General features: G+C 31.8%; 1 protein-coding gene across 5 annotated transcripts in view; it reads right to left on the bottom strand.

The window, feature by feature from the left end:
• MON2 (MON2 homolog, regulator of endosome-to-Golgi trafficking) overlaps positions 1-26331 on the bottom strand; it is a 99336-nt gene that overhangs the window by 66624 nt on the left and 6381 nt on the right. For 3 of the 5 annotated variants that reach the window (XM_006923696.3, XM_006923697.3, XM_025041055.1), the window contains exons 2-7: positions 18860-18923; positions 10591-10718; positions 9498-9629; positions 6640-6769; positions 3962-4059; positions 3017-3142 (exon numbers count right to left, since the gene is read on the bottom strand). In XM_006923696.3, the coding sequence (XP_006923758.1) occupies positions 3017-3142; positions 3962-4059; positions 6640-6769; positions 9498-9629; positions 10591-10718; positions 18860-18923 (678 nt within the window). Of the gene's footprint in view, positions 1-3016; positions 3143-3961; positions 4060-6639; positions 6770-9497; positions 9630-10590; positions 10719-13735; positions 13755-18859; positions 18924-26331 lie in introns of those variants that run through there. The other 2 variants (XM_015598471.2, XM_015598470.2) reach the window with 2 other exon arrangements.

Here is a 26331-nt window from a genome sequence, read left to right as displayed (position 1 = left end):
CTTTCTGACCTCATGTTCTTAGTCTTGTTTATATTATCATTTTATGGACAACCATTTAATGTTGAGAGTCCTCAGAGCACCAAAGTACCAGCCTCTCACTTCCTAGTCAGTGTTATCACCGCAGGTGATCTTATTTACTCCTATATCTTCAACTAACAACGATAAGCCAGTGATGGTTAAATTTATAACGTCAGCCCAAAAACTTACTTCTGAGCTCACGATGCATAAATTTAGCTAACATTTTGTGGTATCTCATTTTGAATACCTAAGTATTCAAAAATGAATAATCTATCTTTTGTAATAAAGTTCTATCCATAGTGTAATAAGATTCTGCCCATCTTAACAAGCAGTTCATTGCTCAAGCCAGAACCCTATAAGTTATCTTTGATTCATAAAGTATAAGTTATATAATTCACTGATTTCATTTTGAAGAAGGCAGAAGACTGCCTTTTTCCTCACCTACTATATTTCATTGCTTTATTCAGCAATGACTTGTTAACTGCTTAATATGTACCAGGCACTGTGCTAGGGAAAGGGGTTCAGGATTACACTGAATTTTATCCATGCCCTTTTAGAGCTCATTTTCTTGAGACAGACCATTCTTAGGGTCACTGCTCTGGAGTATTCTTTTCCTATTCTACCTACTTTGGCCAACTAGCTTCATCCTTCATGTAAACACTTCATATGTTTGATTCATCATCAACTCTCCACTGGACTTAGTACCTATGTTATTCATTTCCACAGCATCTTTTATATTTTTCCTTCACAGCACTCATCACGTCTCATTATTCAGCTAATGTTTTCTCTCAATTAGACTTGTAAGTGCCATAAGGGCAGGAATTTTATCTATTTAATTTCTGTATCCTTGGTACAGAATACATAGATCACCAGCACACTGTAAGCAATTGGTAAATTTTGGTTGAACAAGTAAATGATGAGTAAAAGAAAACAAATATTTATCTCTCAAAAAAACTTTATAAGAATAAATTCTAGGATTATACATAGAATAATTCTTTTTGTGTGTGTCCCCCACATTCCCCCCTGCTGTACAGCAGGAAGAATAGAGTAGGAATTTTGTGGGCGCAAGAAATCTGGAGACATTTTTACAAATCTTTTCCTACAAAATCAGAACATATAATCCAAACCAGAAATTTCTAATTAAATTCATTCACCAATTTATTCACTTGTTCATCCACATATTTATTAAACACCTGCAATATGCCAGGCACTATTACAGGCACCTGTACAACAGTGAACTAAGTCCCTGCCTCACAGGAGGTCGCTTTCCTATAGATGGGGAGAAAAAATAAACTAATGCACAAATACATATATGTCAGGAGGTAGTAAGTGCTATTAAGAAAAATAAAGAGGGGTCAGAAAAAGTACTGACATAAAAAAAAAAGTTGCCATTTTAAACAAAGTGCTTGGGAAGGTTTGTCTGATAAGTTGACCAATGAGGAAATACCTCCAAAGAATAAGAGAAGAAGCCATATGGGATAAAAGCATTCCAGACCCAGGAAACAGTAAGCACAAAGGCCCTTAAGCAGGAGTCTACTTGGGTCATTTAAGGAACAGCATGACTCACAGTGGGGCTAAAAAGTAAAAGCAAGAAGAAGAGCGAAAACAGATAAGATAAAGGAATACTGAGGACTAGGTCTTGAAAAGTTCCATAGATCATAATTAGGACTTTATTTGTTACTCTGGACAAAAAGGCCATCTACCGAAACACTTTTACAAAAGTCTGAAAAGGTCTGACTTGTTTTAAAAGACCATTCTGGATGTGGTGTAAGAAGCAACTATAATAGAATAGGGTAGGTATAAATGCAAAAAAAGCAGTTGAAAAGCTAATGCATTAATTCAGGTAAGAGGTGATGGTGGCTTGGATTAGGATGATTACAGTAAAAGTCATATGAGGGACTAGATCCTGTATATATTTTGAAGGTAATGGTTGAGATGTGGGTGTGAATGTAAAAGGAGATAGGAGAAAAACTAATTTGGAATCTGGATCAACATGGGTTCAAATCTCAACTGTCACTCACAAACCAATTAACCCTCTAGAAGTCTCAGCTTCCTCCTGTGTAAAGTAGGAATAACTGGTACTTCTTAGGCATTTGTAAAGATTAAAGAGAAAGTCATATGAATGTAATATGTAAGGACTTTGTCACAGCGTAGCAGTCAAAAAGTGGTAGCTGTTATGGCCATCATTTTAAACAAGTTATATCTAAACACTACTTATTCTATTATAGTACAAGAAAGGGAATCATCAGTTAATATTGTTCACTATCACCAAAAGCACTGAACATTTGCCTAATATATACCAAAAATTACGAACCATATAATAAAAACTTCAGTCCCACCACCTGGGCTAAAGGATATTCTACTATTGCGGTACTTAATTCACATATTTTGTAGGTAAGAGCAAAGAATAAAATAGATGACTTTAGGAAGAAGGTAGATTAGTAGATGAGTAGCTTTTTAACTAAAAAATCTAAATTTTAGTTTAAGATCTGCTAATAACTAATGAACCCTATGTAAATCACTGAATCAATTTTGGACTTTAGCTTCTATCAAGTAAAATAAAAAGTTTGAATTCTTACTGTTTCTCCTATTAGCTTTCTGATTTAAAATATTTTTATTGCACATTAAAATTAAGCATTGACTACTTTCTTTCCATTTAACTTATCTAAAAGCACATAACTACATATACACAAATAAAAGTCAATAACTATTTCTTTTGGTTTTAAATATTATAAAATAGCTCACATATCTCATTCCCTCATATACTCAATGATTGAGAAATGCCTGACTATACAGTCTCTAGGGGTTCCTTCTACTGTTAAAATTTCAAAATGCTAGGGCACTACAAAAATGTAAGTTTAGGTAACACTAAATCATCATGTCTAAACCTAAGGATATAATTCTCTTAATGTGAGGAAAAATACGTGTCGCTTTCTTGAAAAATATCTGTGAAAAAATTAAACATTAATTTTGTTGCAAGACATTACTGATGGCTCACTTGTAAAAAGACTTGTGGAAAATCATTCAAGACTGATTCAAGCAATTCGAGGCCAAATGTTCGAGTCATTTCTGTCATGCCTACTAGCCAGTAAGGGGCATCAGCATTAACCAACTGACAAAGGTCCTGTAAAAATAAGTCAGACAATAAGGAAATAATAAACATTCACATGCTGGAATAAAGGATGCTTTTCAAAATTCATAGTTCATAAAAATTTTTTTAAATCTCTTTTCTTATATACTTGTTTTTACTCCTTAGAAACTATGCATTGGTAATTCGAATTTTGACAAATTGTATACTTAATTATATAAGTAAACCTTGAAAGAATTGTATAACTATCGATAATAAATACAGTGCACAGATAAATAGTTAATCTAACATTCTTTTAATGAAAACCCACTTAAAATAATCCTGTACAACTTTCTGTACAATACTGACTCTCTTCTGGCACATTCAAACCAGGTTCTAGATCAATAAACTTTTTGGATTATTTCAAAAAAAAAGGAAAACCCACTTAAAATAAAATTAATAAAATATTAAGTACAGATGAATTTTATTTTACTTATTTATTCATGACCAGTAATATAAAAATCAAATATTCATATATCAAATTACATTAAGTAGATCAGAGGTTTACTACTTAAGTTTTCCTGTTGAAGAAATATTTTATATGACTAGTCATCCCTAATTTACCTATTTTCTAGTTCTGGGTTTAATTTATTTTATTTCCTTAAAGTGAAACATAACATTTTATCATGTTAATTAGCTATGGATGCTCTTTAACACTTTAGAACGTTTTTTGAAATACTACTTTGACACTTTAAAATGTGACAATCTTAAATATTGACACTTTAAAAAATTAAATCAGACATATAAAATTCCAAAATCAAAAATTCACCCAAAACTGTATTCTATAATAAAAATTATTTATATCAACTGAAATACCTGGAAAAGCATATATGCATCTTTAGCACAAGGTTTAAGGGTACTGACAGATCTTCGGTTACTATTTGCTTGGACCAGTACTGGTTGTTCTATAATATCTGCAATCAAAATAAGATGGGGTTTAGGAATTCATAATGATCTTTAATAAAATAAAGACTGCATACTATTTAAAAGATATGTTTAAAATAAATACTAGTCTATAGAATTATAAACTTTATAAGCTTAGAACTATATCCCCAAAATAAAAAAAGGGGAGATCTATTTTTATCAAAATACCATTAAAAAATGCCATAAAAACCACAGTTCACTATCTTACATTCATTTTTATAAGTTTAGTCTCTGTATCCACACATTTGACTTTCCAGTCTCCCATTCTGCAGCCCCTTTATTTCATAGATTTGAAATTCACATGATCTTTGAATGTGCCTTTAAATATCAATCAAACATATAAAGGTTTACTACATGGTTAATTCTTTTATCATCTTACCACCTTGAAGAGAATTAACTGCCTGATCTGCCACAATTACTATGTCAGTTATACTGACTAGCTAAGAGTCAGTGAGAATGGTGTTTATCCACTCAGCATTTCTTTGAATACTAATAAAATATCATTCATTGTAAATTATGACAGGCTGTTTTGAATAAATGTTGACTTAATGACTACTTGAAAAGAATGAGGTTCTAAATACATTCTACCTTACTAGAAAGTTTCAAATGAGATATTAGTCTTGAGACACACAGCTAAAACTACCAATCCAGGAATTACATTGAGGTTATGAATATATAAGATATTCGAACTAGAGAACTGCTCTGTTTTATCCTATTAGCTTAACTTCTTAGTATTTCTTTTCTTTTTTTTAACTTTTATTAGCATTTATTGATGCTGAATTTATTCCTGGGCCATAGTATTTTGTTAGCATTAATTGATGCTGAATTTATTCCTGGGCCGTAATATTTTGTTTCTTCAGTTTCTTCTGGGATCTTTTTCTTCTGTGCAACCTCCTCTTCTGGTTTAGGAACAACCTGCTTTTTTGCAGTAAAGATCATCTCAATATGGCAGGGAGAGCTTATGTAGGGGTTAATCCACCACAAGCTCTGTCAGTTCTGTGTCATATCTTGGAAACTTTGTTCACCTGGATGTGCTCAGTGACCTACCAGAGAACCTACATCTAAACTCTTAAGTTCAGCATTACGCTCTGCATTTTTAAGCTTGTGCAGCAAAAATTCAGCACTCTTTTTCAGCCACCGACCCTGCATCCAGCTTCACTGTTTAGCTTGGGCACAACTACCAACTCCACCATTGAATGACGGAAAGGAACACGTTGCTTCTATAAAGTGACATCCTTCTGATAATTTAGTGGCTTTTCAGATATGCATTCCCTTGATGGCCCAAGCAGTTTCACAAGTGTTAAAGTGAACATGAAGATGTGCATGACTCTGTGTGGTTTTCTAGATCAAGTGAATAGCAAACCATTTTCAGGGGTCACTTCAGGCCACTTATAGGAAGAGTTAATTCTCAAACTGCTATAATTCCAAATGCATTTCCCATAGGAAAAGTGCATAAAAATAAATATACCAAAATCAGTGGGAATATTCTAATAAACCAACAGATTCGGAATGCTTGAAACTGAATGTGAAAAATCTGACCAACGGTTAATTTCAGGAAAAGTGAGGTAATTATTAGAGTAGGCGGCATTACCATTACTAGCATTGCTATTTTTACCAGTATTACCAAAATAACATCAAATAAAGTGAAAGACTACATAAAATCAGGAGTTAAGGGAAAAAAATTATGTAAAGGGAAAGATAACTTAATCTTGTTTCTTGACTATATAAAGCAGAAAGGTTGCTCATGATTGTAGCACCTTATTATGATCCGTTCAACTAATGAGGAAAAAAAATTTACCTTTCATCCAGTAAGGATAATAAATGGAAAAAAATTTTTCTATAGTTAAAAGTTATGAAATTATAAGAATTGAAACAAACAAGAGTATCTGCCAGTTCTCTGAAGGGACATGTTTCTAAGTATTCAGGAAATTTTTTTAAATCATAAAAAAAGATGTAATTGTTAAAAATTACAATAAAGGAAAAGATTAATCCTTACATTACATAAATATTCTTTATTAACACATGTTAATAGGCAGAGACAAAAATTCACATGAGGGAATCCCACTCTTGGGAATTTACACTAAAGCAGTAATCTGAATGGAAAAAATACATGTAGAAAGACACTCAAAACAACAATAAAATATCAAATGCAATGTAAGTGGACAATAGGAGACTAGATCATTATAGAACAGAAACCAAATATAAAGCAACCACTAAAATTAAAATTACATAAATGAAAGAATAATATGAAAAAAATCATATAATGTAATGTTTGGTTAAAAATACATGTAATGTAGTATGTGGTATAAATGTGAAATTATCAACTTACTATTAAATTATGCATATCTTAGAAATAAACATGGAAGACAGAGTGACTTCTCAGTGTGATAGAATTGTGGAGGATTTATTTTTTTAATTGCCATTATCAACATAATAATGTTGCTAAATATATTTTTCAAAGTATTCTTTTTTAGATAGCCTAAGTTCAGAAGAAAAAGGCTAAAAGTAAATAAAAATCATGGATATAAGAACCACCCAATGTCAAAAGCAAACAACTTTTATCACTTTACCTCTGTGTCGTTCATCTTCAGCAACCATCCTCTCAAAAACAACAGTAACAACTTGTCGCACTGTAGCAGCAGCTGTATTATTTGTAATATTATCTTTTGTGAAGTGCAGTCGAAAACAAAGAACAATTGCCTAAAAAACAATTTTAATTTAGTGTGAAATAAGATTGAAGAACATGGCTATTATCTTTATTTTATCTGATGCAAACCAAAATTAAGTAATATATGTTTAACTGTCCAAATCACATCTACTAAAAGTCCTACCCTTTTATACAATAAAATTACAAAGATGCTTGTATTTTAAAATAATTCAAACTCTCAGTAAATGTACAGTCACATAAGATTAGCTAAGGTGATGTGTGATACAATCTGGTACTTCTAACAAGTATATAACAATGTGCTATGCTTTTATTGCCCTAGAATAACTTGCTTATTTAGCAAATAACAAGTACCCAAAGTTTGTTATATCACTAAATCATTGAGAGAAATACTATATATACTTGCTAAGCACATAAATAAAAGTATAATTTTTTAAATGAGTCATTCTTTTTAAAATCCATTTTATAAAGTATAATTTATATACAATAAACTGTACCCTTTCTAAATTTTATATTTGATGAGTTCTGACAGTTACATTCACCTATGAAACTACTGCCAGAGTTGAGATACAAGAAATTTCCATCACTCTGAAAGTATCCTTGTGCGCTTTTCCAGTCCATTTTCCATCTTTTCCAGTCCATTTTTTTCTTCCACCCTTGGCCCCAGGCAACCACCTATCTGCTTTTTTTCACTATAGAATCAGCTGGCATTCTACAAACAGAATCATTCAGTATGCACTCTTTTGTGTCTGGTTTCCTTCATTTGTAATACTTGTGATATTCATCCATGTTCTTTTTATCAGTAGTTTGTACTTTATTCCTGAGTAGTATTCCAAGGTATGGGTATACCACCTTTTGCTTATCCATTCACCTGCTAATAGACATTTGAGTTGTTTCCAGTTTTTGGCTATATAAAGCTGCTATGAATATTCATATACAAGTCTCTGTGAGGACATATGTTTTTATTTACCTTGGGTAAATAAACACCTAGAAGTGAAAAGGCTGGATCATACGATAAGTATAAGTTAAACTTTTAAAGAAACTGATAGTTTTCCAAAGTAGCTTTACAATTTTACATTCCTGCCAGTAGTATGGGTAAGTTCAGAACTATTCTATGTCCTCAACAACACTTGATGTGATCAGTCTTTTTAAATTTTAGCTATTCTAATGGATGTATTATGATATCTAATTGCTGTTTTAATTTGTTTTTCCCTGATACCTATTCATGTTGAGCCAATTTCCATGTATTCATTACCCATCTGAATACCTTATTTTGTAAAGTGTTTGTTGAAATCATTTGCCCATTTTTTATTGGGTTATCTTATGAATGAATTGTAAGAATTTTTTTATAAATTATAGATAATATCTCGTCAAATATTTGTGAATATTTCCCCCCATTCTATAGAGTCTTTTATGATTCATAGATTTTGTGCCCCACCTAAGAAAATCTACCCTAAGGTAGATTTAGAAGTGTTCTAGAAGTTTCACAGTTTAAAAAAAAAAAAATTCTTGAAGAAAAACATAATGGTAGTTTAAATTCTTTGCCTTATCATATTATATTAAAAGTTTTTAAGGAAATAAGTGTTTGATACCACTATTACTCTTTAATTTCAACATAAAGGAAAGATACATGTTACATAGAAGTTTTTGTATTATTCAATTTTGTATTATTTCTTTATACTTCATTTTAATCCCAAAATATTATAGCTCCAAATTAACCAACATACTAAAATAAATCCTGTATTTAGTTATAAAACTATTATCAGTTATTGTTTTGGTAGGTCAAACAGTAATCTTTTATAACATTTTAAAGAGATATATAAGAACATAATTTGATAGCTAGAAACCAAAAAGAATTATATACAACGAAGTATATATAAAAGTAGATGAAAAATTTTCTAAAACATGTATGAGCTTAAAATAAGCCACTTGCAATTAAGTAAAATTTTATTATGACCTAAGAACATTGAAGGAACAACTAGAAAATATAGTATACTCTCCAGAGATAGTATACACAGCTTAATCTGACAGTGTACTTTTCTACTTTATAAGTCATCCATCTTTAAAAGTATGCAAATTATATAAGAACTCTTAGTAAAAGTCTAACAAATTCCTTAAACAATAAACCATTAATTAAAGACTGGTCTTTATATCACCATCTGTACCTTCTGTTCTTTAGAAATAGTTCATAATTTTAAAATACTTTTTAAATAGTGAAATAAATAAAAGAACAGGTGTTATATTTTCCAAAGAGGGTGGGAGTAGTAAGAAATGAGAAATAGCTACCACATATGCAGCTCTTATCTAGTACAAATGTCAAAAAGACACTTTTCCAGCTACTTAAGGGACAGGTTTAAACAATCTAGCTTATATATCATATACATGTGAAATTATTTTTAAAGGGGGATAAGGGAGAGCTATCAGAGGGAATACTCAAGGCAATTGTAGAGAACACTGATACCTCAAAAAATATTTTTCTCTTTCCTCTTCCTCTACTCTTATTTCTCTGCTACTTTTCTTTTTCTATTTCCCATTCATAACTAAGCCTGTTAATTATACCCAAAGGGCTTTGCTTTCACCCTAACCTGATTTCAACTCTAAACTGAAGAAAATAAGGTGCTGATGGTTTTTAATGTGCAGTGTCCATTATCACAGTAGGTACAGGAAAGTAGCTTTTGGTTCAAACAGTACCAGGGCTTTTCTGTTTCAGTATTCAAATACTGTCTCAAAGCACTTATGAACTTCGTCAAACAGGTTTCCTACCTTAGAGAGTGCCTCGTCATGAACTACTGTGTTGGTTGTTAAAAGAACAAGAACTGTTTGAAGTAGTTTAAGTTCTTCAAGACTATTTTCCATTAGCTGCCAAAGCATGTTAATTATATTTCCAGCTGCAGTCTGTAAAATAATTATTTTAATTAGTCAAAAAAAATAAAATAGCATACAACTATTACTTTGCCAGAGAGAATTTCTTGATTACAATAGCAAGGCCTGTGTTTCTAGATATACAATCCAAGCACATGTCTCTCAACCAATTTGAGACAACCAATTTTCTTCTCAAAAAATTAATTTATTTAAAATATAATATACCATTTAAATATCTGCAAATAGCAAATATCTGCATACAGTGATGAAATACCTAGTCAAAATCAAAGCTCATGTCTACAATAATATGGGTATATTTCACTTGGACACTGATGAATATGGATATATGCAAATTATGAGTCTGTTACTGTTTCTTATATATTATTCCATCTACAATGTTATAGAAAAAATAAAATGAAACCTAACAACACATTTATAAACTCAGATCTGACATTGTTTAGAATGCTGTACTAAAGGCAAATGAATTTACACTCCTATTAAAATACCTTATAGAGTATAAAGTTAAGGTTAACACCACTACGTTTGAAAGCGGGATGCAGATTCATAGTGATGAAATGTTTCTTCTTGTTTTACCATCATAAAATTAGATGTAAACAATACACTTAAATTAATGAATGACAAATTATCACTTCAGGTAATCCAGGAAAGTCATGATTTTCCCTCCTACCTTTATAAATTTTTTGACTTATATTCTCTTCAATGATATTGAAAATTTGCTTCTCAAAATAATCATCTATATTACTGAACTATGACTATGAAAGTTATAAATTACTTGACAATACACTTCATTTTTATTCATTATTGTGTTTAATAAAATATTTTGTTAATCTTTTAAAATTAAGACATGTCCTTCAAGAATACTGCTATTTCTAAAACTGTTTGACATTAAATATCAAGTATGTTTCATTCTCCCCTTAAGAAACCTCCTGATCTGATTCTTAGGTCCACAGTTCATATAAAATCTTCACATTACCTCAGACACAACTTCATGTGACATGAGTCTCTGAATGGCAGCCAAACATAACTGAGTGATCTTCGGTTCCTTGGTTCCACAACCCATTAGAAAAGGCTGAACAACTTCTGAGCTGTTCTCTTTCAGTGCTTTATTTAGAACACATATAAAATAAATGATTAAACCTAATTCATAAATAGCAATACATTTTTATATAATTATAACTAGTAATGACAACTTAATAAAAATTACTTTTGGTAAAATAAACACCTAAGTAAAAATCAAGTATTAGAGTTAAAATACTTCAAATAGATACTACAGAACAGACTCTGTATCTAAACTACATCCCTAACTACAGCTTTGTTACATATTTCTCCTGACACTCCACCCTTTGGTTTTTCCCCTCTTATTATAAACTCTTTACAGTTAACTTCTCAGAAGTTCTATTCTGCCTCAGAGAATCATACTATTTCTTCAATAGTGCAGAAAGGAAAACACAAATAAGAATTCATATTCTAGAGAAGAAAAAGTAATTTAAAATAGTATACCCATCATCGCCACCACATTTCTGAATATTCAGAAACTCCCCATAATTTTATTATATGCCTTGAATTTACATAGCCTTAATTTCTTCTTCAAGAAATAAACTCATTAAAAACAATAACATTATTCCTCTTATTACTGAAGCATTACTTTAATTAATTGGATGCGCATACTAAAATTCCAAATCCTAACTCTTCCTACCAAGTCAATTCTTTCAGAAGTTTTAGAGTGGCAATAAAAATGTAAAAGGTTAAAAATGCACAAACTGAATCATATATAATTACCAAACAAAATTAAATCAATACACACTGAACGCCTAAACAAAGATAAATAAGACAGGTTTGTTATCCTTGGGAAATCTGAATAAGTATCATGGAATTCCGAGTCAAGAACATATAAATGTATGTGTTTGGTATACACTTCCAAGGTACTACATCCATCAACTGCTTTTTGAGGTTAAGACTTGTAATAAAGACATACAAATCTGAGTTTCAACATATTTTTCAAAAGAAACTGTAAGAAAGTCATCCAGAATCACCATTGAAAGTAAGTATAAAACCAATAATAACATTAATTTTATCATTTAAACCTCCAGCTCTCTGTTCCCAAAGCTCTCTTTATGGTATGGTAAATAAAGACTACCATTTCCTACAGCATGCTTTGCAAAGTCCCTCAGTATGCCAGCATAAATGAGTGAATTAGCACAGCTAAGAGACATATATGAGACAAGAGATAAATATGACTGGAAAGAAGAGTTTCCAAAAGGGGTCCCTTGCCTTATTTCCTTCTTCCTTATGTATAAAGGTTTTGACTTAAACCCAGAGATATAAATTTTCCATAACAATGTTTCGAAACAATTACATGAATCATTAAAAGATAATAAGAAAGCTCAAAAAATACTATTCTGAAGCAGTAAATATCCTGCCATATTTGATCATGCTAGAATGAGGCTACTCTCAACTCTGCTGAACATTTCTAATTATTAAATGTTGTTTAGGCAAATAAAAGTTTTCAATAGTAACAAGTTGCATTTGTAATTTTTATGTTAATATGCATTTCTCATTTGAGTATCACAATAATCATACAGAGTTTATAGGGCATGATTTAGCCCAAGTGACAAGTAAATAGGTGGTACAATCGGAATTTGAAAATATGTCTTCTAACTTCTGGTTCACTATTTTTCTCATGTTATGTTGCCACTTTTTAAAATAAACAGCACTAAATTCAAATAGAAGTAAAAAGAGTTAAAAGTATTTAAGATGAACCAATGATCTGCACTTTAAAGTCTGCCTGAAGTCTTCAGATATATGAAGAAAAAGGATCCTATCCTCATAGAAGGAAAAACAATGTACTTTCATAGTCTCTGATGACAGTGATTTAATTTAAGACACAGCTGTAATATCACACAGAAAGAAAATCAATGCCAATTAAACTATGATAAAATACTCACTAATCATTCAGAATTTTTCTTCACAATTTCATCAAGGCCATCAAGAGCTTTGGGGATACTTCATTTTATTGAAAGAGTACTTCATCACTGATTCTGAGATCTTTTAAATCGATTATACCCACACTGCATGTTTTGATCCTGGTGCTTTTCTAATCTTATCATTAGACATTAATGGAAAGTTTTTGCACAACTAAAGTGACATTTTAAAGAGCAATTAAACATGTGATATCAACAACACTCATAACTCAACCGAACAAATATGAACTTGTTCATATGCACTGAAAAGACACCACAACACTACCTAGCCCACAGTGATTCTAAGATGCCATCAATTATAAGATGTATACCAATTTGGAGAATATTAAAATGTGAAAAAACTGTGCATCTTATAAAGAATAAGGTGAGTTATAGTGAAGTGTTATATACATGTCAGTCACAGTTATCCAGGTCTATCAAACTGAGATAAAGTAGTAATGAAAATAACTTTTAAAAATCTCATTTTAATGTAACTCAAAGGAATCAAACATCTATCTCTTTTCTTCTCACTTTTTTCCTCCCAGTTTATATGACAATATAGTGATCAAAAATGAAGTTTCTGTTATCCAGAATAGATGGTCATCAAAAAAATAAATATAGCCTATTGATCTATTCTGTCTTTTGAAGCATAATGTGAAAAACAAAAACATATCCACCCTATCCAGATCACAATATAGTAAGATAAAAATCTGTTTTCTTCTTTTAAAAGTGATAGTTGTCCTAGGGAGCAGAAATTTATCATGCTCTTCTAGTTTGGACAGCTGCTCTCCTTTTATGTACAGTAATTTTAATGACATGCTATTTAAGCATAAGTTTATATAAAAAACTCTGGGTTTAGATTCTAGAAATCACACTGAAGAAAAGGCTGTATAAAAATATCTTGATTTAACCACTTTTTTTTTTTATCATTCCAGGAAAAGAAGAAGAAAAGGTCAATTCTCCTTAATCAAAATCTGTTACTTCAATTTCCATTAAAATATAAAGATAGTTTTGGGGGAAAAAAAAAAGTAAAATTTTATTTTCTACCTAAATCCCTTAATAAGCATAACTCCTTTAATAGAAAACACTGTGTGTTGTTAAATATATTTTATTTCCAAATTCTATAACTGTGAGATCAGATGAAGCGCTTTCACACACCTGAAAGAGATCCAGCAGGTCCCCATATCCTAGGGGTTTCCTTGCTCTGAGCAGTTTCACTGCATAATTGCAGTTTTTACCCTGGAAAAAAAGAATTAAACTAGGATACCCCACTATGAATCACATTAATAGGGGTTAATAAAAGTTTTATTATAATAAATTTTAATGGTCACTAAATAACAAATTATAATTCTTGTGAAAGTAATAAAATGTGATATAGACACAACTGCTATCCTCAAAACCCTTAAAATCTTATGGGAAAGACTGATATTCCTAAAATTTTTAAAAATTTCAATGGCTCAAAAAGTCTGACAATGTTTTAAATGATTCAAGAATTGAATAACAAAAGTACAGGCAGTATCATATAAAAAGCAGATTATTAGAAAAGGATTATTCAACAAATTAAGCTGGTAAAAACTAGAAGAAAGTAAATGACTATGAACTACATAGAAGAAGAGTTTCCTAAGTGGAGTACATAAAAATCAGAAAATTTAAATTAGTAAAAATAAAAGCATCTAGATAAAAAATTAAAAAGTAAATGACTTGCAGAAAATATGATATACATATATTGGGAAATTAATATTTTTGCTACATAAAGCTCAAACAATTTGATAAGATACATAAAAAGAAATGTAAAATAAAAAAAGAAGTTAATTTATTCAGAGAAAAATGTTCAACATTAAAAAGATATGTCAATTAAATGAGAAGTCATTTGCCTATTCAATTACCAAAAAGATTTTTTAAAATAATAATCTGGCCAGGATGTCATAAAAATATACTCACATATTGTTGGTAAAGGCATAAAGTTTTATCTTTTCAGAAAGCAGTGTGATGACAAATTCTAAGAACATGATTATACCCTTTAATAATTTTGTTGCTAGAAATTTATCTTAAAAAAAAAAACTTTACACACTGAAACATGCCTAACATAAAAGAATGGTTAAATAAACTACAATCACTTGCTAAAATATTATGGAGCAATTTAAAGAATTAAAAAAAGATGGCATCAAAGAAAAGTATTTATGATATAATAGAAGGTAGGCTACAAATTAAAACTTAAAAAAGTAAAAAAACTCAAGAAAAAAATAAATAAATAAACATTATACAGTAGAGAAACTACATAATTTCTCTGGCTTGCTGGGTGGGTGAACTTGTGCTCATGGCCTTAGTTACAGTCCCCTGTGTCTTCTAGCCAGGATTATAGGAAAAGCCTATCAACAGATCTCTGCCTTACTGATGGCACAATGAAATGTATCTTCTGAATTGCTGTCAGAGTAATTCACATAAAAATATTAATATGTGTCATTTCCCTGATTCAAACTCTTTCCATCAAGCTGCTGAGGATGTCACACAATGGCAATACTTGAATAGTGTATCCAAATAGATCAAGCTGTTTTATACTTCATGTATTTAAGTAATCTCCTTTACTTTCCTCTTCACCTTATGTGCCTGGCTAACTCCTCTTAAAACTTCAAGACTCACCTTCAATTTCCCAGGATGGGTTAGGTTCCAATAACAAGCCTGTCTATACTTCCATTTTGGCATTTACTACATAATATTAAAATTCTCTGTTTAGGGTCTATCTCCTCTGTTATCTGGCTGATGTGAACTAAGTAAAACAAAATTCATGTACTCAAATAATCACAACATGTAAAATTAAAGAGAGGTAGACAAACATACTAGAGGCAGTACTGAGAGACTTATTTGCATTTTTGAAGTGACTCACTTCATAGCAGCCTACATTTAACCAGGACTTACTACTTCACATGTAATGTACTAACTCTTAGCACCATAAGGAAGAAAAAGATATTGATCCTGACCTCAGAGAGTATGTCATCTGGAAAGAAAAATTTCTGGCAAAGGATTTCAAAACGCAGGTAAGCTAAACAGCATGAATGGCACAAATATACTGTCAAGTATATTTCTTACATTTCCATGTAGATTGTAGGTGAATTATATTAACCATCTTTGTATATCCCCAGTGATTCTTACATAATTATTTCCTTATTAAGAATATGTTGTATGAGATATTCTAAAGATGTTTATAAAATATCACAAGTACATGTATTGATAAGATAGAATATACTGATGAAAATCAGCAGATAATTTACCTTTTAATGCCGGGCAAAAAAATCCAAAGTATATTTATTCAAATTACTTAGAGACCTTTTAATAATAAGACCATGTAGAAATGAAAAAGGTGAGGGAAACTGTGTGAGAAAAGAATGCAAATCACACATAATGATTATCTCTGCAAAAATTCTCTATGTATACTGACAGTAGCTAAAAGCAGCCATAGGTAGATGTAATCTTTAGAGTTCTGAACAGGGGTTAAAGATATAACAACTTCATTGACTTCCTTGTTTAAAATATTTATTCTAAAAACAGATTATCTGTTTATGTAATTTTTGTGTAACACGAACCTTCTTAATTTCAAATATGTTATAAGCTGAGATAATAAAAGCAATTTGTAATATATGGTAGTCGAATGTAAGATTAAGGCATCTGGCCTTATAAATGAAAAACTTGATGATGTTCTCTCTCATTCACAGAGTTTTATCTTTAAAGAAAAAAGAAATTTGAGATAATGATCTATATATTTGAATCAATGCTGACATTACCTGGCATAGCATTCCCACTTATGTCAGCATTCATGACGGCAGTGAAAACAAAGAAAAATAAACATTAAAGGAGGATGCTTAAAAGAAGGGGAGATGTAAAGCAAAGACTTATTCTGCAATGTAGTCACCTTTCACTTGGAAATAAATCTAAGAAAACTAAAGTTGGCTAGAAATTTATGCTGAGTATCATTGTTCAAATTGATACTAATTAAGGGTTCTGATTTTTATAGCAACCCTTTATATTTTCTGAATATTCAGGGTACTGAGGATTCAATATCTCACTTGAGACTCAACTGTATATATTTAACTTCCATTATAGCACAAAAATAGTAACCTACAGTCTCTAGCACTATAGAGAAGTAAACATTTCTCAAAAACCCAAAAATTCAACTAAAACTTTTTCTCAGTATTAACTGAACTATGAATTGTACTTTGAATTAGTTTAGAAACTATATGTATTGATGAATTTAAAATCTCCCTGTTCTTAAGAGCCTTTGATTTTCAAAATAACAGTGGTCTAAAATCTATGTTTTGAGATACCAATTGCTATAAATACTTGGTAAAAAAAAAAATACCAGAAAATATTTTAAATGCTAATATAGCTCTCAAGTACATAGCTCTGGATATTATGGATATTAAAGCATGAACAATTAATTCTATGTGCATAAAGATTTGTTCTACCTTGATTTCAATAAAGCTAACTGATCAAAATGAAATTAATAGCTCATCTATATTAAACTCATACTGAGACAAAATTTCTCTTACTCATCTTTAAGATTAACTAATTAGACATTTTACTTGGTATACAACTCTATAAAAGACAGTGATCCTCTGAAGAAATCGGTCTTTTTAAAGTATCTTCCACCAACTACAGACTCAATGTAAACTCCTATTACCGGAGAATAATTAAAGACTTACCATGATATCAGCAATTATAGTAACAAAAGTAAGTATTTGTAATGATATTCTAAAATGATTGGCCAATGATGTCTCCAACTTAAAAATATCCAGGTCATAATTTATCTTTAAACATTAATTTCCTCACAGTAACTAATCCACCCCACATGCATCTCCCAAAACCCACTTGCCCACCCTCCCAATTCAACCATACATACCTTTGCCTTTACCAGTAACATCACTTTCACTATACCCCTTCTCAACATGCACACAGAGCATTATTCAATGATGTGAAAAATATTATAAAACTATTTGGTGTTTTGACAGAATGTTCAAAATCACAGAAGAAGCTGCGAAAAACAGATGTAACTTAGGAGAGCTAACCCTAAGGGCAAATTTCCAGCAAAGCTGACAAGCCTAAGTGAAATCCATTCTCCCCTCCCCACATTAATCTTCTCCCCCAAGTCTTAATTTCATTTTGTAATACTCTTGAAATTCCACCAATTAGGGATTTATTGGTATCTTTTTTGAAAAAATGCAAAGAGATTTATGAGAGTTAAATTCTTTGCTAGTATTTGGACTTTATGTAAATTAACTTTATGTAAATTACCTTATGTGAATTTATATAAAATAGAGATGCTTTGGTCCTATAACTAGCTGAGACTAATAGCACTGTTAGAAATGAAAATGCACATTTAAGGATCAGTGAAGTAAGCATGGTGAAGTATAAACGCTTGGGAGGGAGAGGCTGGTGTAGAAACCTCAAAATACACCAGAGCAGGAAGAACATGAGCTCTATAACAGCTCTAGATTTGAATGTAGTTTTACCATTTATCATGTGACATCAGGCAAGCAACTTCATCTCTTTGCATCTCAAATTGCTCTACTATAAGAATCTTTTCCCACAGGTTGTCTTGTGAAAGACAGAGTTGCACAAATGCCTGACATGTGTAACAAATTCTCAAAAAATGCCAGTTTCCTTCTTTTCCATGTTCATTATTGAGGCAAGAACACAAAGGCACTAAAGAAAAGTAGACTGATCATCAAAACGATGCCAAAGAGAAACTCTTGAAAATTCCTCCTTGAAAATCAGGTTCAATAAAGAGAATGTAAGGAAACATTTGTTTTCTCCACCCCACTCTCATTCTTTGTTCATGACCATATTGTCTTAGTTCCAGGACTCAAAAACTCATGTAGTAACACTAAATTTATAACACTACATTATAACTTGCTCATATTAAAGATAAAATAAATCTTGGAAGGTGGACTGAGAACCGTTCTTCTATTCAATTCAATACAACAAATATTAACTAAATGCCTTTTATGGGTTAGGTGTGTCTTACATGATTGACAAAAGGTGAAGACTGCAGAAATGAGTAAGAAAAATTCTTGCCTTTTAGAATTTAGTAGTTTTACACTTTTTGATTTCAGAAAATGTTATAGCATTCATCTCTGGGGAACCCAGTTTATCAGTTAGGGACTTTATGCTACCAAAAAATGTTACTATATAACATTGATAACTTTTTTTGTTTTGTTTTTTTAAGATCCTACTTCTACTATTAGTCAAATTTTCATTAATTGTTGAATTTTTAATGCAAAAAATTACCTGCCAAAATTTCGGTGTTTCGTGCAGCTATTGTTTTAACTTTTATTATTCCTGATTCAGCAGCCTGCAAGAATAAAAATAATTAGAACACAAAACTTACTATCAACATGAATTATCTAGGGAAAAGAAATCATATATGATAAATGAAATCTCAAGCACATAGTCACTATTATCTTTTTTATTTTCAAAACTTCAGCTACTAAAGCCTAGTAGGGACATACACAATAAATGTAATAAAATATGACATATTTAATTATTCATATATAAACTCTAAACTTTAGTATGTTGCCTTTCTCTGCTTTAAGGTGCTTCTGGAATATCCTAATCCCTCACAAATTTAAATATTCAGAAAAGAAATATTAATAAACAAAAACAAAGTTTAATGAAAAAATTTAGGTTTCTCTTTCCCATTTCACACTTCCCTCTAAATGTAATAAAATATGACATATTTAATTATTCATATATAAACTCTAAACTTTAGTATGTTGCCTTTCTCTGCTTTAAGGTGCTTCTGGAATATCCTAATCCCTCACAAATTTAAATATTCAGAAAAGAAATATTAATAAACAAAAACAAAGTCTAATGAAAAAATTTAGGTTTCTCTTTCCCATTTAACACTTCCCTCCCTGCCATAAAAAAAAAAAAAAGTTGCAAAACTGCAAAATCAAGTGTAACTTAGATTAGAAGAGGATGGGTAATCAAGCATTTGTTTTTATTTTTAGGTTACATTTTTTTAAACACACATACAGTTTCATAAGGTGTCTAAAACACTTCATCATAAGTATGTTTGTTTAGCTGGCAGTACTTAGAAATCATAGAGCATTTTATACAATGGCACAGAACTGCGGTCCAATACAGTAGCTACTGACTACATGTGGCTATTAAGCACTTTATATGTGACTAATCTGAACTGAGCATTGCTCTAAGTTTAAAATATATACTAGATTCTGAAGACAGTATGAAAAAAATGTAAACTACCCTTAAATATTTATATTGAAGAAATGTTGAAACGATATTTTGAACACACTGGGTTAAATTACATTATTAAAATTAAATGTTTCTATTTACTTTTTTAATGCAATTTAAAATTACATAGATGAATGACATTTGTGGCTCACATTATATTTCTATTGGACAATGTTACTATATAACATTGATAACTTCCATCGTAACTACCAAGAAACAAGTCTATTTTATATTTATACTGGCATCCACACCTCCAAAAATAACACATAAGTACTTAAAAGTTATATAACCAAGTTTCTCTATTAATTTGCTTGCTATTTGTTTATTTTGTTATCTCTTACTGTTTGCAAAGGGACAAGTGGTAGTAGGCTTTAAATGTTTAAAAATCATTGTGGAAGAACTCAGTATCTTATGGGTTCTTAGTTTGCAGACTAGGAATTAACGAATAAAATAAATAACACATTGTTGGCTATACTATGTGTAGTGCACCTTTATCATCTGGTTGGCTTCCAACCATGTGAAACCCTTGCTTGTGTTTGGAGAATTCCCAACTTCATGAGTTCTGTTGCAAGATACACCCTATGCTTCCACTACTAAAAACTGAAAATGCCAGATATGTACTTGCTTTTCCACATATCCTGGCAGCCTACACTTATCCAAATAGACATACCTACTAGAGATTTTGAATATGAAGGCTAGTGACACAGAAAAGCAGAGACAAGAGAGAATTCTTTTTGACCATGGACGGCCATAGAAGGGGCAACATATAATTTTCAAGGGCAGTAACAGCAACAGAACCAGTGGTAGCATGAAGTGGCCAGCACAGCCAGTAGTGAGATCTGATGCATCCAGTCACTGTTCAGCAGACAGCAGTAATGGTCTCATTGGCATGAGCTGTGCTGTGGTTCTACCTCTTTAGTCTCCTTTTGTTCCTGTACTTTTTCTAAGGTTGGCTCCATTCAGCTTTCTACAAATTGTGTGAGCCACTTAATATTCTACCAGTAAAACTTTATTTCTGCTTAAAACAGCCAGTCAGCTTTCACTACTCACATCTAAGAAGCTTAATGGATACATTTAGAACTTAGTAACTTTAAGAAATGAAAAAGTCCCAAATTAAATGAGCATGGCTACTAGCATTTAAACATTGTCAAGATAAAAGGACTATTTAAAAAAAAATAAAAACAAAGGGACTACTTCAGAAAGAGTATTGATTTTCTGATTACTGGGGGCAATGCATATTAGAAAGACTAGAAGCTTAAAAAAAAATCCTTGTGCCCAGGTGGTAACCCATTACAATTAAATCAGAATGACTGCCAGAGGAAGCCAGACATCGATATTTTTAAAAAATCTTCAGGTGATTCCAAAACGCAGCAATATTTAGGATATTATTACAATAATATAAGCAAAAGACGATGGTAGATAGCCCCAAGGTGACACTGAGATAGTAAGAAGTGGTCATATTCTGGATATACCTTAAAGATGTATAGACTACCACATATTTATTACTGTAAAAATTTAAAAACACTGAAATTATTATGCATACTTTGTTATACTCACATATCCCATCTCAAACCTCTTCGGTAAACTTCTTACTGAGCCAGCTGAAATTAATCTGTGGTCACTGAGATTTCTGCCACCATCATTTTCAAACATTTAAATTCTCCCTCTCCTCACTATTGCTCTGTGTACCCTGCATTTGCTCAAATACTTAATTCTGCTTCAGTCAAGAGAAGTTGATCAAACTGAACCACCATAAATACCAATGTAATCTGTCCTGACTTTCTGAATTCTAGTCAATGTGACATTTGCAAATCCTAACAGTTTCCAAAATCAGTGCTGTAGCAAGCTACATATCAGTAAAGGATGTCAAATTTGCCAAGACACTATTTTGATTTCCTAAGATAAATAAGAGTGGACTCATGTATGTCTAAGTAAGTATAAATAAATCAAGTTGTACATAAGTTTAAAATATTTAACAAATATTTTTATACACACAAATAAGGAAAAGGATAAATGAGTGTTGTTTCTTTAAGTAGTTCCAAAGTGGTGTTTTAAAAGATATGTAACTGATATTTTCATTCCTAAACTCAGGAAATCACCAAAAGACTGTCTTTTGCCTTAGGTATAATTAGACCTATCTCATAGCTCCTCATTTTTTACATTCAAGTTTTGACTGTTCACTCTGAAATTGTAACATCTTGTTCTCATAGGCATTCTGGGTTGCTGAAGTTTCACTATCAACGTTGACAACACCTGCATTATCGGGATCCCCTAATGACTGCAGTCTTACTTCATACCTAGGCCTAGTCTACATCTTCAAGAGTATCCTGTATAAATGAAGTGTTCAGACTCATATTTCCTTCTATTTGTCAAGGATTGTCTGTATGAAAAAGAGTCTTTAACTTGCTTTATAAGTATCCCCTACTCTGATCAGATACTTTGTATATACATAGGGGAACTATGCATAGTAAACAGTTATTTTTTCTGAATTGGCCCTCATAGATAAAAAAAAAAAGTGCCAGATCTGTGGACCTGGATAGAAATGATGTAGGTTAAGGGGCTAGCCTAAAATCTCTATTCCTGAGGGCAATCTGTGAGTTGGGAAAGAAAGCCAAAAGTCTTAAACACACTGAAGCATTTAATACTTACCGTTAAAATTAATCTCGAGAATTATTTTTTCTTTCTCCATATTTTTTTCTTACCCAAATAGACACATCCACCAGGGATTTTGAATATGGACGCTAGTGGCACAGAAAAGCAAGAGACGGGAAGAATGCTGATTCCTCTTTCAGACCATCTAGAATAACCCTGGCATCACTTCTCACTCAATAAAATCTTCCTGGGCAATCTTATAATTCTATGATTTCGATTACTTTCTAAATGCTGAAGACTCCTAAATTATATTTCTTTTCCTAACCTGTCTAATGAACTACAGGACTTTTTAACCCAGATGTTTAAAAAACACCTTAAGTTCAAGATATTCAAATCAGATGCCGTCATCTCCACATACAAGCACCCCGACTCCTACCTCAGTCCCATAAAAAAATTGTTTCTTCATCCAATAATCTCTATTTTTCTGAGCAGCAACCTCATCCATCCGGTCACTGACTAGACATCTGAGGATTCTCCCACATCCCACAAATATAAATCAGCCACAAAGGCTATGTAGTGAACATACCTTATACTCTTTCTTCTCGAATCCCACTTCTACACCTTCAAACTTCTCATTATCAACCTAAACCAAGAGATTTCTCTATTTACAATCTTATCCTCCATCCATCCACTATCTCAACTTGTCAGTGGTTCCCCGGCACCAACCTCTATAGTGTTTCTCAAAATTGAGTAGTATAAGGCTATCTTTAAAAAAAAAAAAAAAAAAATCTCATGGACCTATCCAATCACTGACAAATTTAACTATGAATAAAATTAAAAATAGTCATTTTACAGCTCTTAAATTATAAAGCCAAAAAATTCACAAATCAAATACAAACCCAAATTAGCACTAATTTCATGTGAAAAATAATGCTCTACTTAAATTAAACCACTGCTAACAACATAAGATTGCTGTAGACTTATTGTGCAGGTTCTTCTAATTTTGGCACTCTTATAGTGACCATAAGCAGAAACCATTTCTTCCACCATTTTTTTCTATGGCAACTATTGAAAACCCTTTCCATATTGCGGGCACTCTATGGTTTGTACTTTATCTCATTCATCTCATTACATATCTGTTTCTCTATTCTAGCCGTAAGCCCCATTAGCATAAGAAATATATTTCATTCATCTCTCCATATTACTAATGCCTATCACAGTGCCCAGCATACAGTAGCCACATAATAAATGTTTCTAAGCAAACACAGAAGGAGAGACTTTACTAACTGAAAAACCTAGAGGAAATTTGATCGAGATTCACAATGCCATAGGGGCTGCCATTCTCTTGGTTCTCTCCTGTTCCATAAGTAGGTTCATTCTCAGGCTGCTTTCAGTCTTGGCAATAAAAATAGCTGCAGCCATTCTATACCTCACAATTTTATATGACACTATCTAGAAAGAGAGGAAGGGCCTCTTTCAGTAGCTCTTGAGGAAGAAAGAAACTTTCCTTTTCCAGGAGCACTCACTAGCATTATGTGACTAGAGCAGAAATGAAGCTAAAAGTAGTGAGGGTTTAAACTAGATTAAACTAATTGAGATATCCTGGAGCAAGTAACGATACTAAAGGACCTAGATCTAAAGGGCTGAAAATAAAGGAAAAGTACAGCCTACAACTGAAGGGACCAGAGGGAATGGATACCAGGAAGGGAATTAACAAATGTCCACTACTAGAACTACGTACAAATTTATATTTTAAAAAACTGAACGCTGCTTCTCTTCACCAAAGTGCCTATGTTGTTTTTTCAAAAACATATTCTTCACAACATCTCTGAGTGCAAAGCCTCGAAATTAGAACAAATTTACCAAAGGATCAAATTAATTATTCATAGGACATAGCATGAAACAAGAGCTAAAGAAGAAATGTAAAATTCAAGTTCATGGCAACTTAGAAAAATGTGACACCAGGGAGGTATGAAGCTTCCTGAAGACTTATGATTTTAAATGGCAGGTAAAATCAAAAGACCTAAAGTCAAGTCCACACTTGGGAATACCTAATAGATCTAGAACACTCCCTAGAAGACAATATGCTCATAAAACAATTACTGTATTGAAACCAATAAGAATTTCTACTATAAAGTTGTAATTAGACTATAATCCCAAAATTTTGAAAAATATATACCTATTCTGGACTAAAAAACAAAAACAAACCTATGGCTTATATGAAACAAAAAACTTTTCTTATATCAAATGAAAGACTGAAATCCATATTACATGTGGAAAGCTATATATATGGCATGCCTATATATACACAATATTTCTTCTTTCCTTTTTTTAAAAATTTTATCTCCAAAAAGTATCTACTTAACACCTCCTAAACTTATCAAATGCTTTGCACTATGGTGGATAGGAGGATAAACAAGATGCAAAACTGACCCTTAAGAAGCTATTTAGAAAAGAAAAAAAATGCTAACATAGCTATAAAGGAGGTAAAATATAAAAGTTATAAGGAAATGCCTTATAAAATAAGGTTAAATGAAAGTTAAGAAAGCAGAAGAAAGCATACTAGCTTGAAAATCCTGGGCAGGAACTACAACTGTTTTTGCTCTAGCAACTAGCTAGTAGTTCATGGCACACAGTAGGGATTCAAAAATTACTTCATGAACAAATACAATGAGGAAAGAAATTAGAAAATTATCTGTAAAACTGGTTCATTCATGCAACAAAATGGATGAGCAACTATTTAAAGTGGGATTAAACAAAAGGTAAGATTTTAATTTTAAAAAGATGTGAACAGGTGATTCCAGGCCAGCCAAAGGAACCTCCAAAGCCAGTGCATGAAAGAGAGAAGCAGTATGGCATACCTGGAGAATAAACAGTAGGCAATAAGGTTTGGCTGAAATATAAAACCATATGAGGAAAAGCTGATGGTGATGAAGCTAGAAAGGATGGCTGGGAAGATCAAGAGGGTCTTAACTGCTATGTTGAGGAGTTATGTAAGTACAGAGTAACCATTGAGAGTTTTCTAGCTGTTTAAAAGTACATTAATCTAGTGGTAATAGATAGAATGGTTTGTTTTTTGGGCTATTAATGCATATCAAAGGCCAGGCATAAGATTGAAACGTGGAACTATAATAATAGCTGACAAAACAGAAAAAAGGAGAGGTATGTTAGAAATTACAGAGCTGGAAGGAATAGCTAAGAATAAAGGAGAGCTGAGGGAGAGTAGAGAGACAAATATGTGATAAATACCATTAACAGCACGTGAGCAGGGGGAAAGGACAAGTATTAAGGAAAATAATTACAAAAAGTTCTACCTGAAATATGTGAAAAACATTCTGGTAGATGTGTTCAAAGGACAGCTGGAATCTCAGGTCTAAGCTCAGTAAAGACAGTGGAGTTAGCAAAGTAGATTTAAGAGTAATCAGCATTGTGGTAGGCCAGAAGCAATGGGAGTAGATGACGTGCTAGAGAATGAAGAAGGAAAAAGAAGTCTGAAGAAAGAACCTGGAATACACTTATAAGTAAAGAAAAGGAGAAGGAATACTGAGATGGGAGAAATAAGAAAACAGTGTTACAAAAGTCAAAATGAGAGAATTCCAAGATGGAAAGAATGACAAATAGTAAAGATAATGAAGTAAGGCATATGAATGGGAATAATGATTTAAAAAAACAAAACAAAACAAAAACAAAACCAAGTATGTTTTAAAGGCATGCTGATATAATGGAAAGGAGAGGAGTTAGAGATGGATGCACATGGATTCACGTCCCAGTTCTTCCACTTTCTAGCTTTACTTACTACCTTATGCAAGTTATTGAACCTCTCTGAACCATAGTTTCCTCATATGTAAAACTAAAATGGCCTGTTGCAATAGTCAATAGATGCAAAGTTCCTAGCCTAGTGGAAAGACAATGTT

The sequence above is a fragment of the Pteropus alecto genome, unplaced genomic scaffold, assembly GCF_000325575.1.
Source record: "Pteropus alecto unplaced genomic scaffold, ASM32557v1 scaffold76, whole genome shotgun sequence".
NCBI lineage: Eukaryota > Metazoa > Chordata > Mammalia > Chiroptera > Pteropodidae > Pteropus > Pteropus alecto.
The sequence above is the reverse complement of the archived record's forward strand: the minus strand, read 5'-3'. Positions and strand labels throughout refer to the sequence as shown.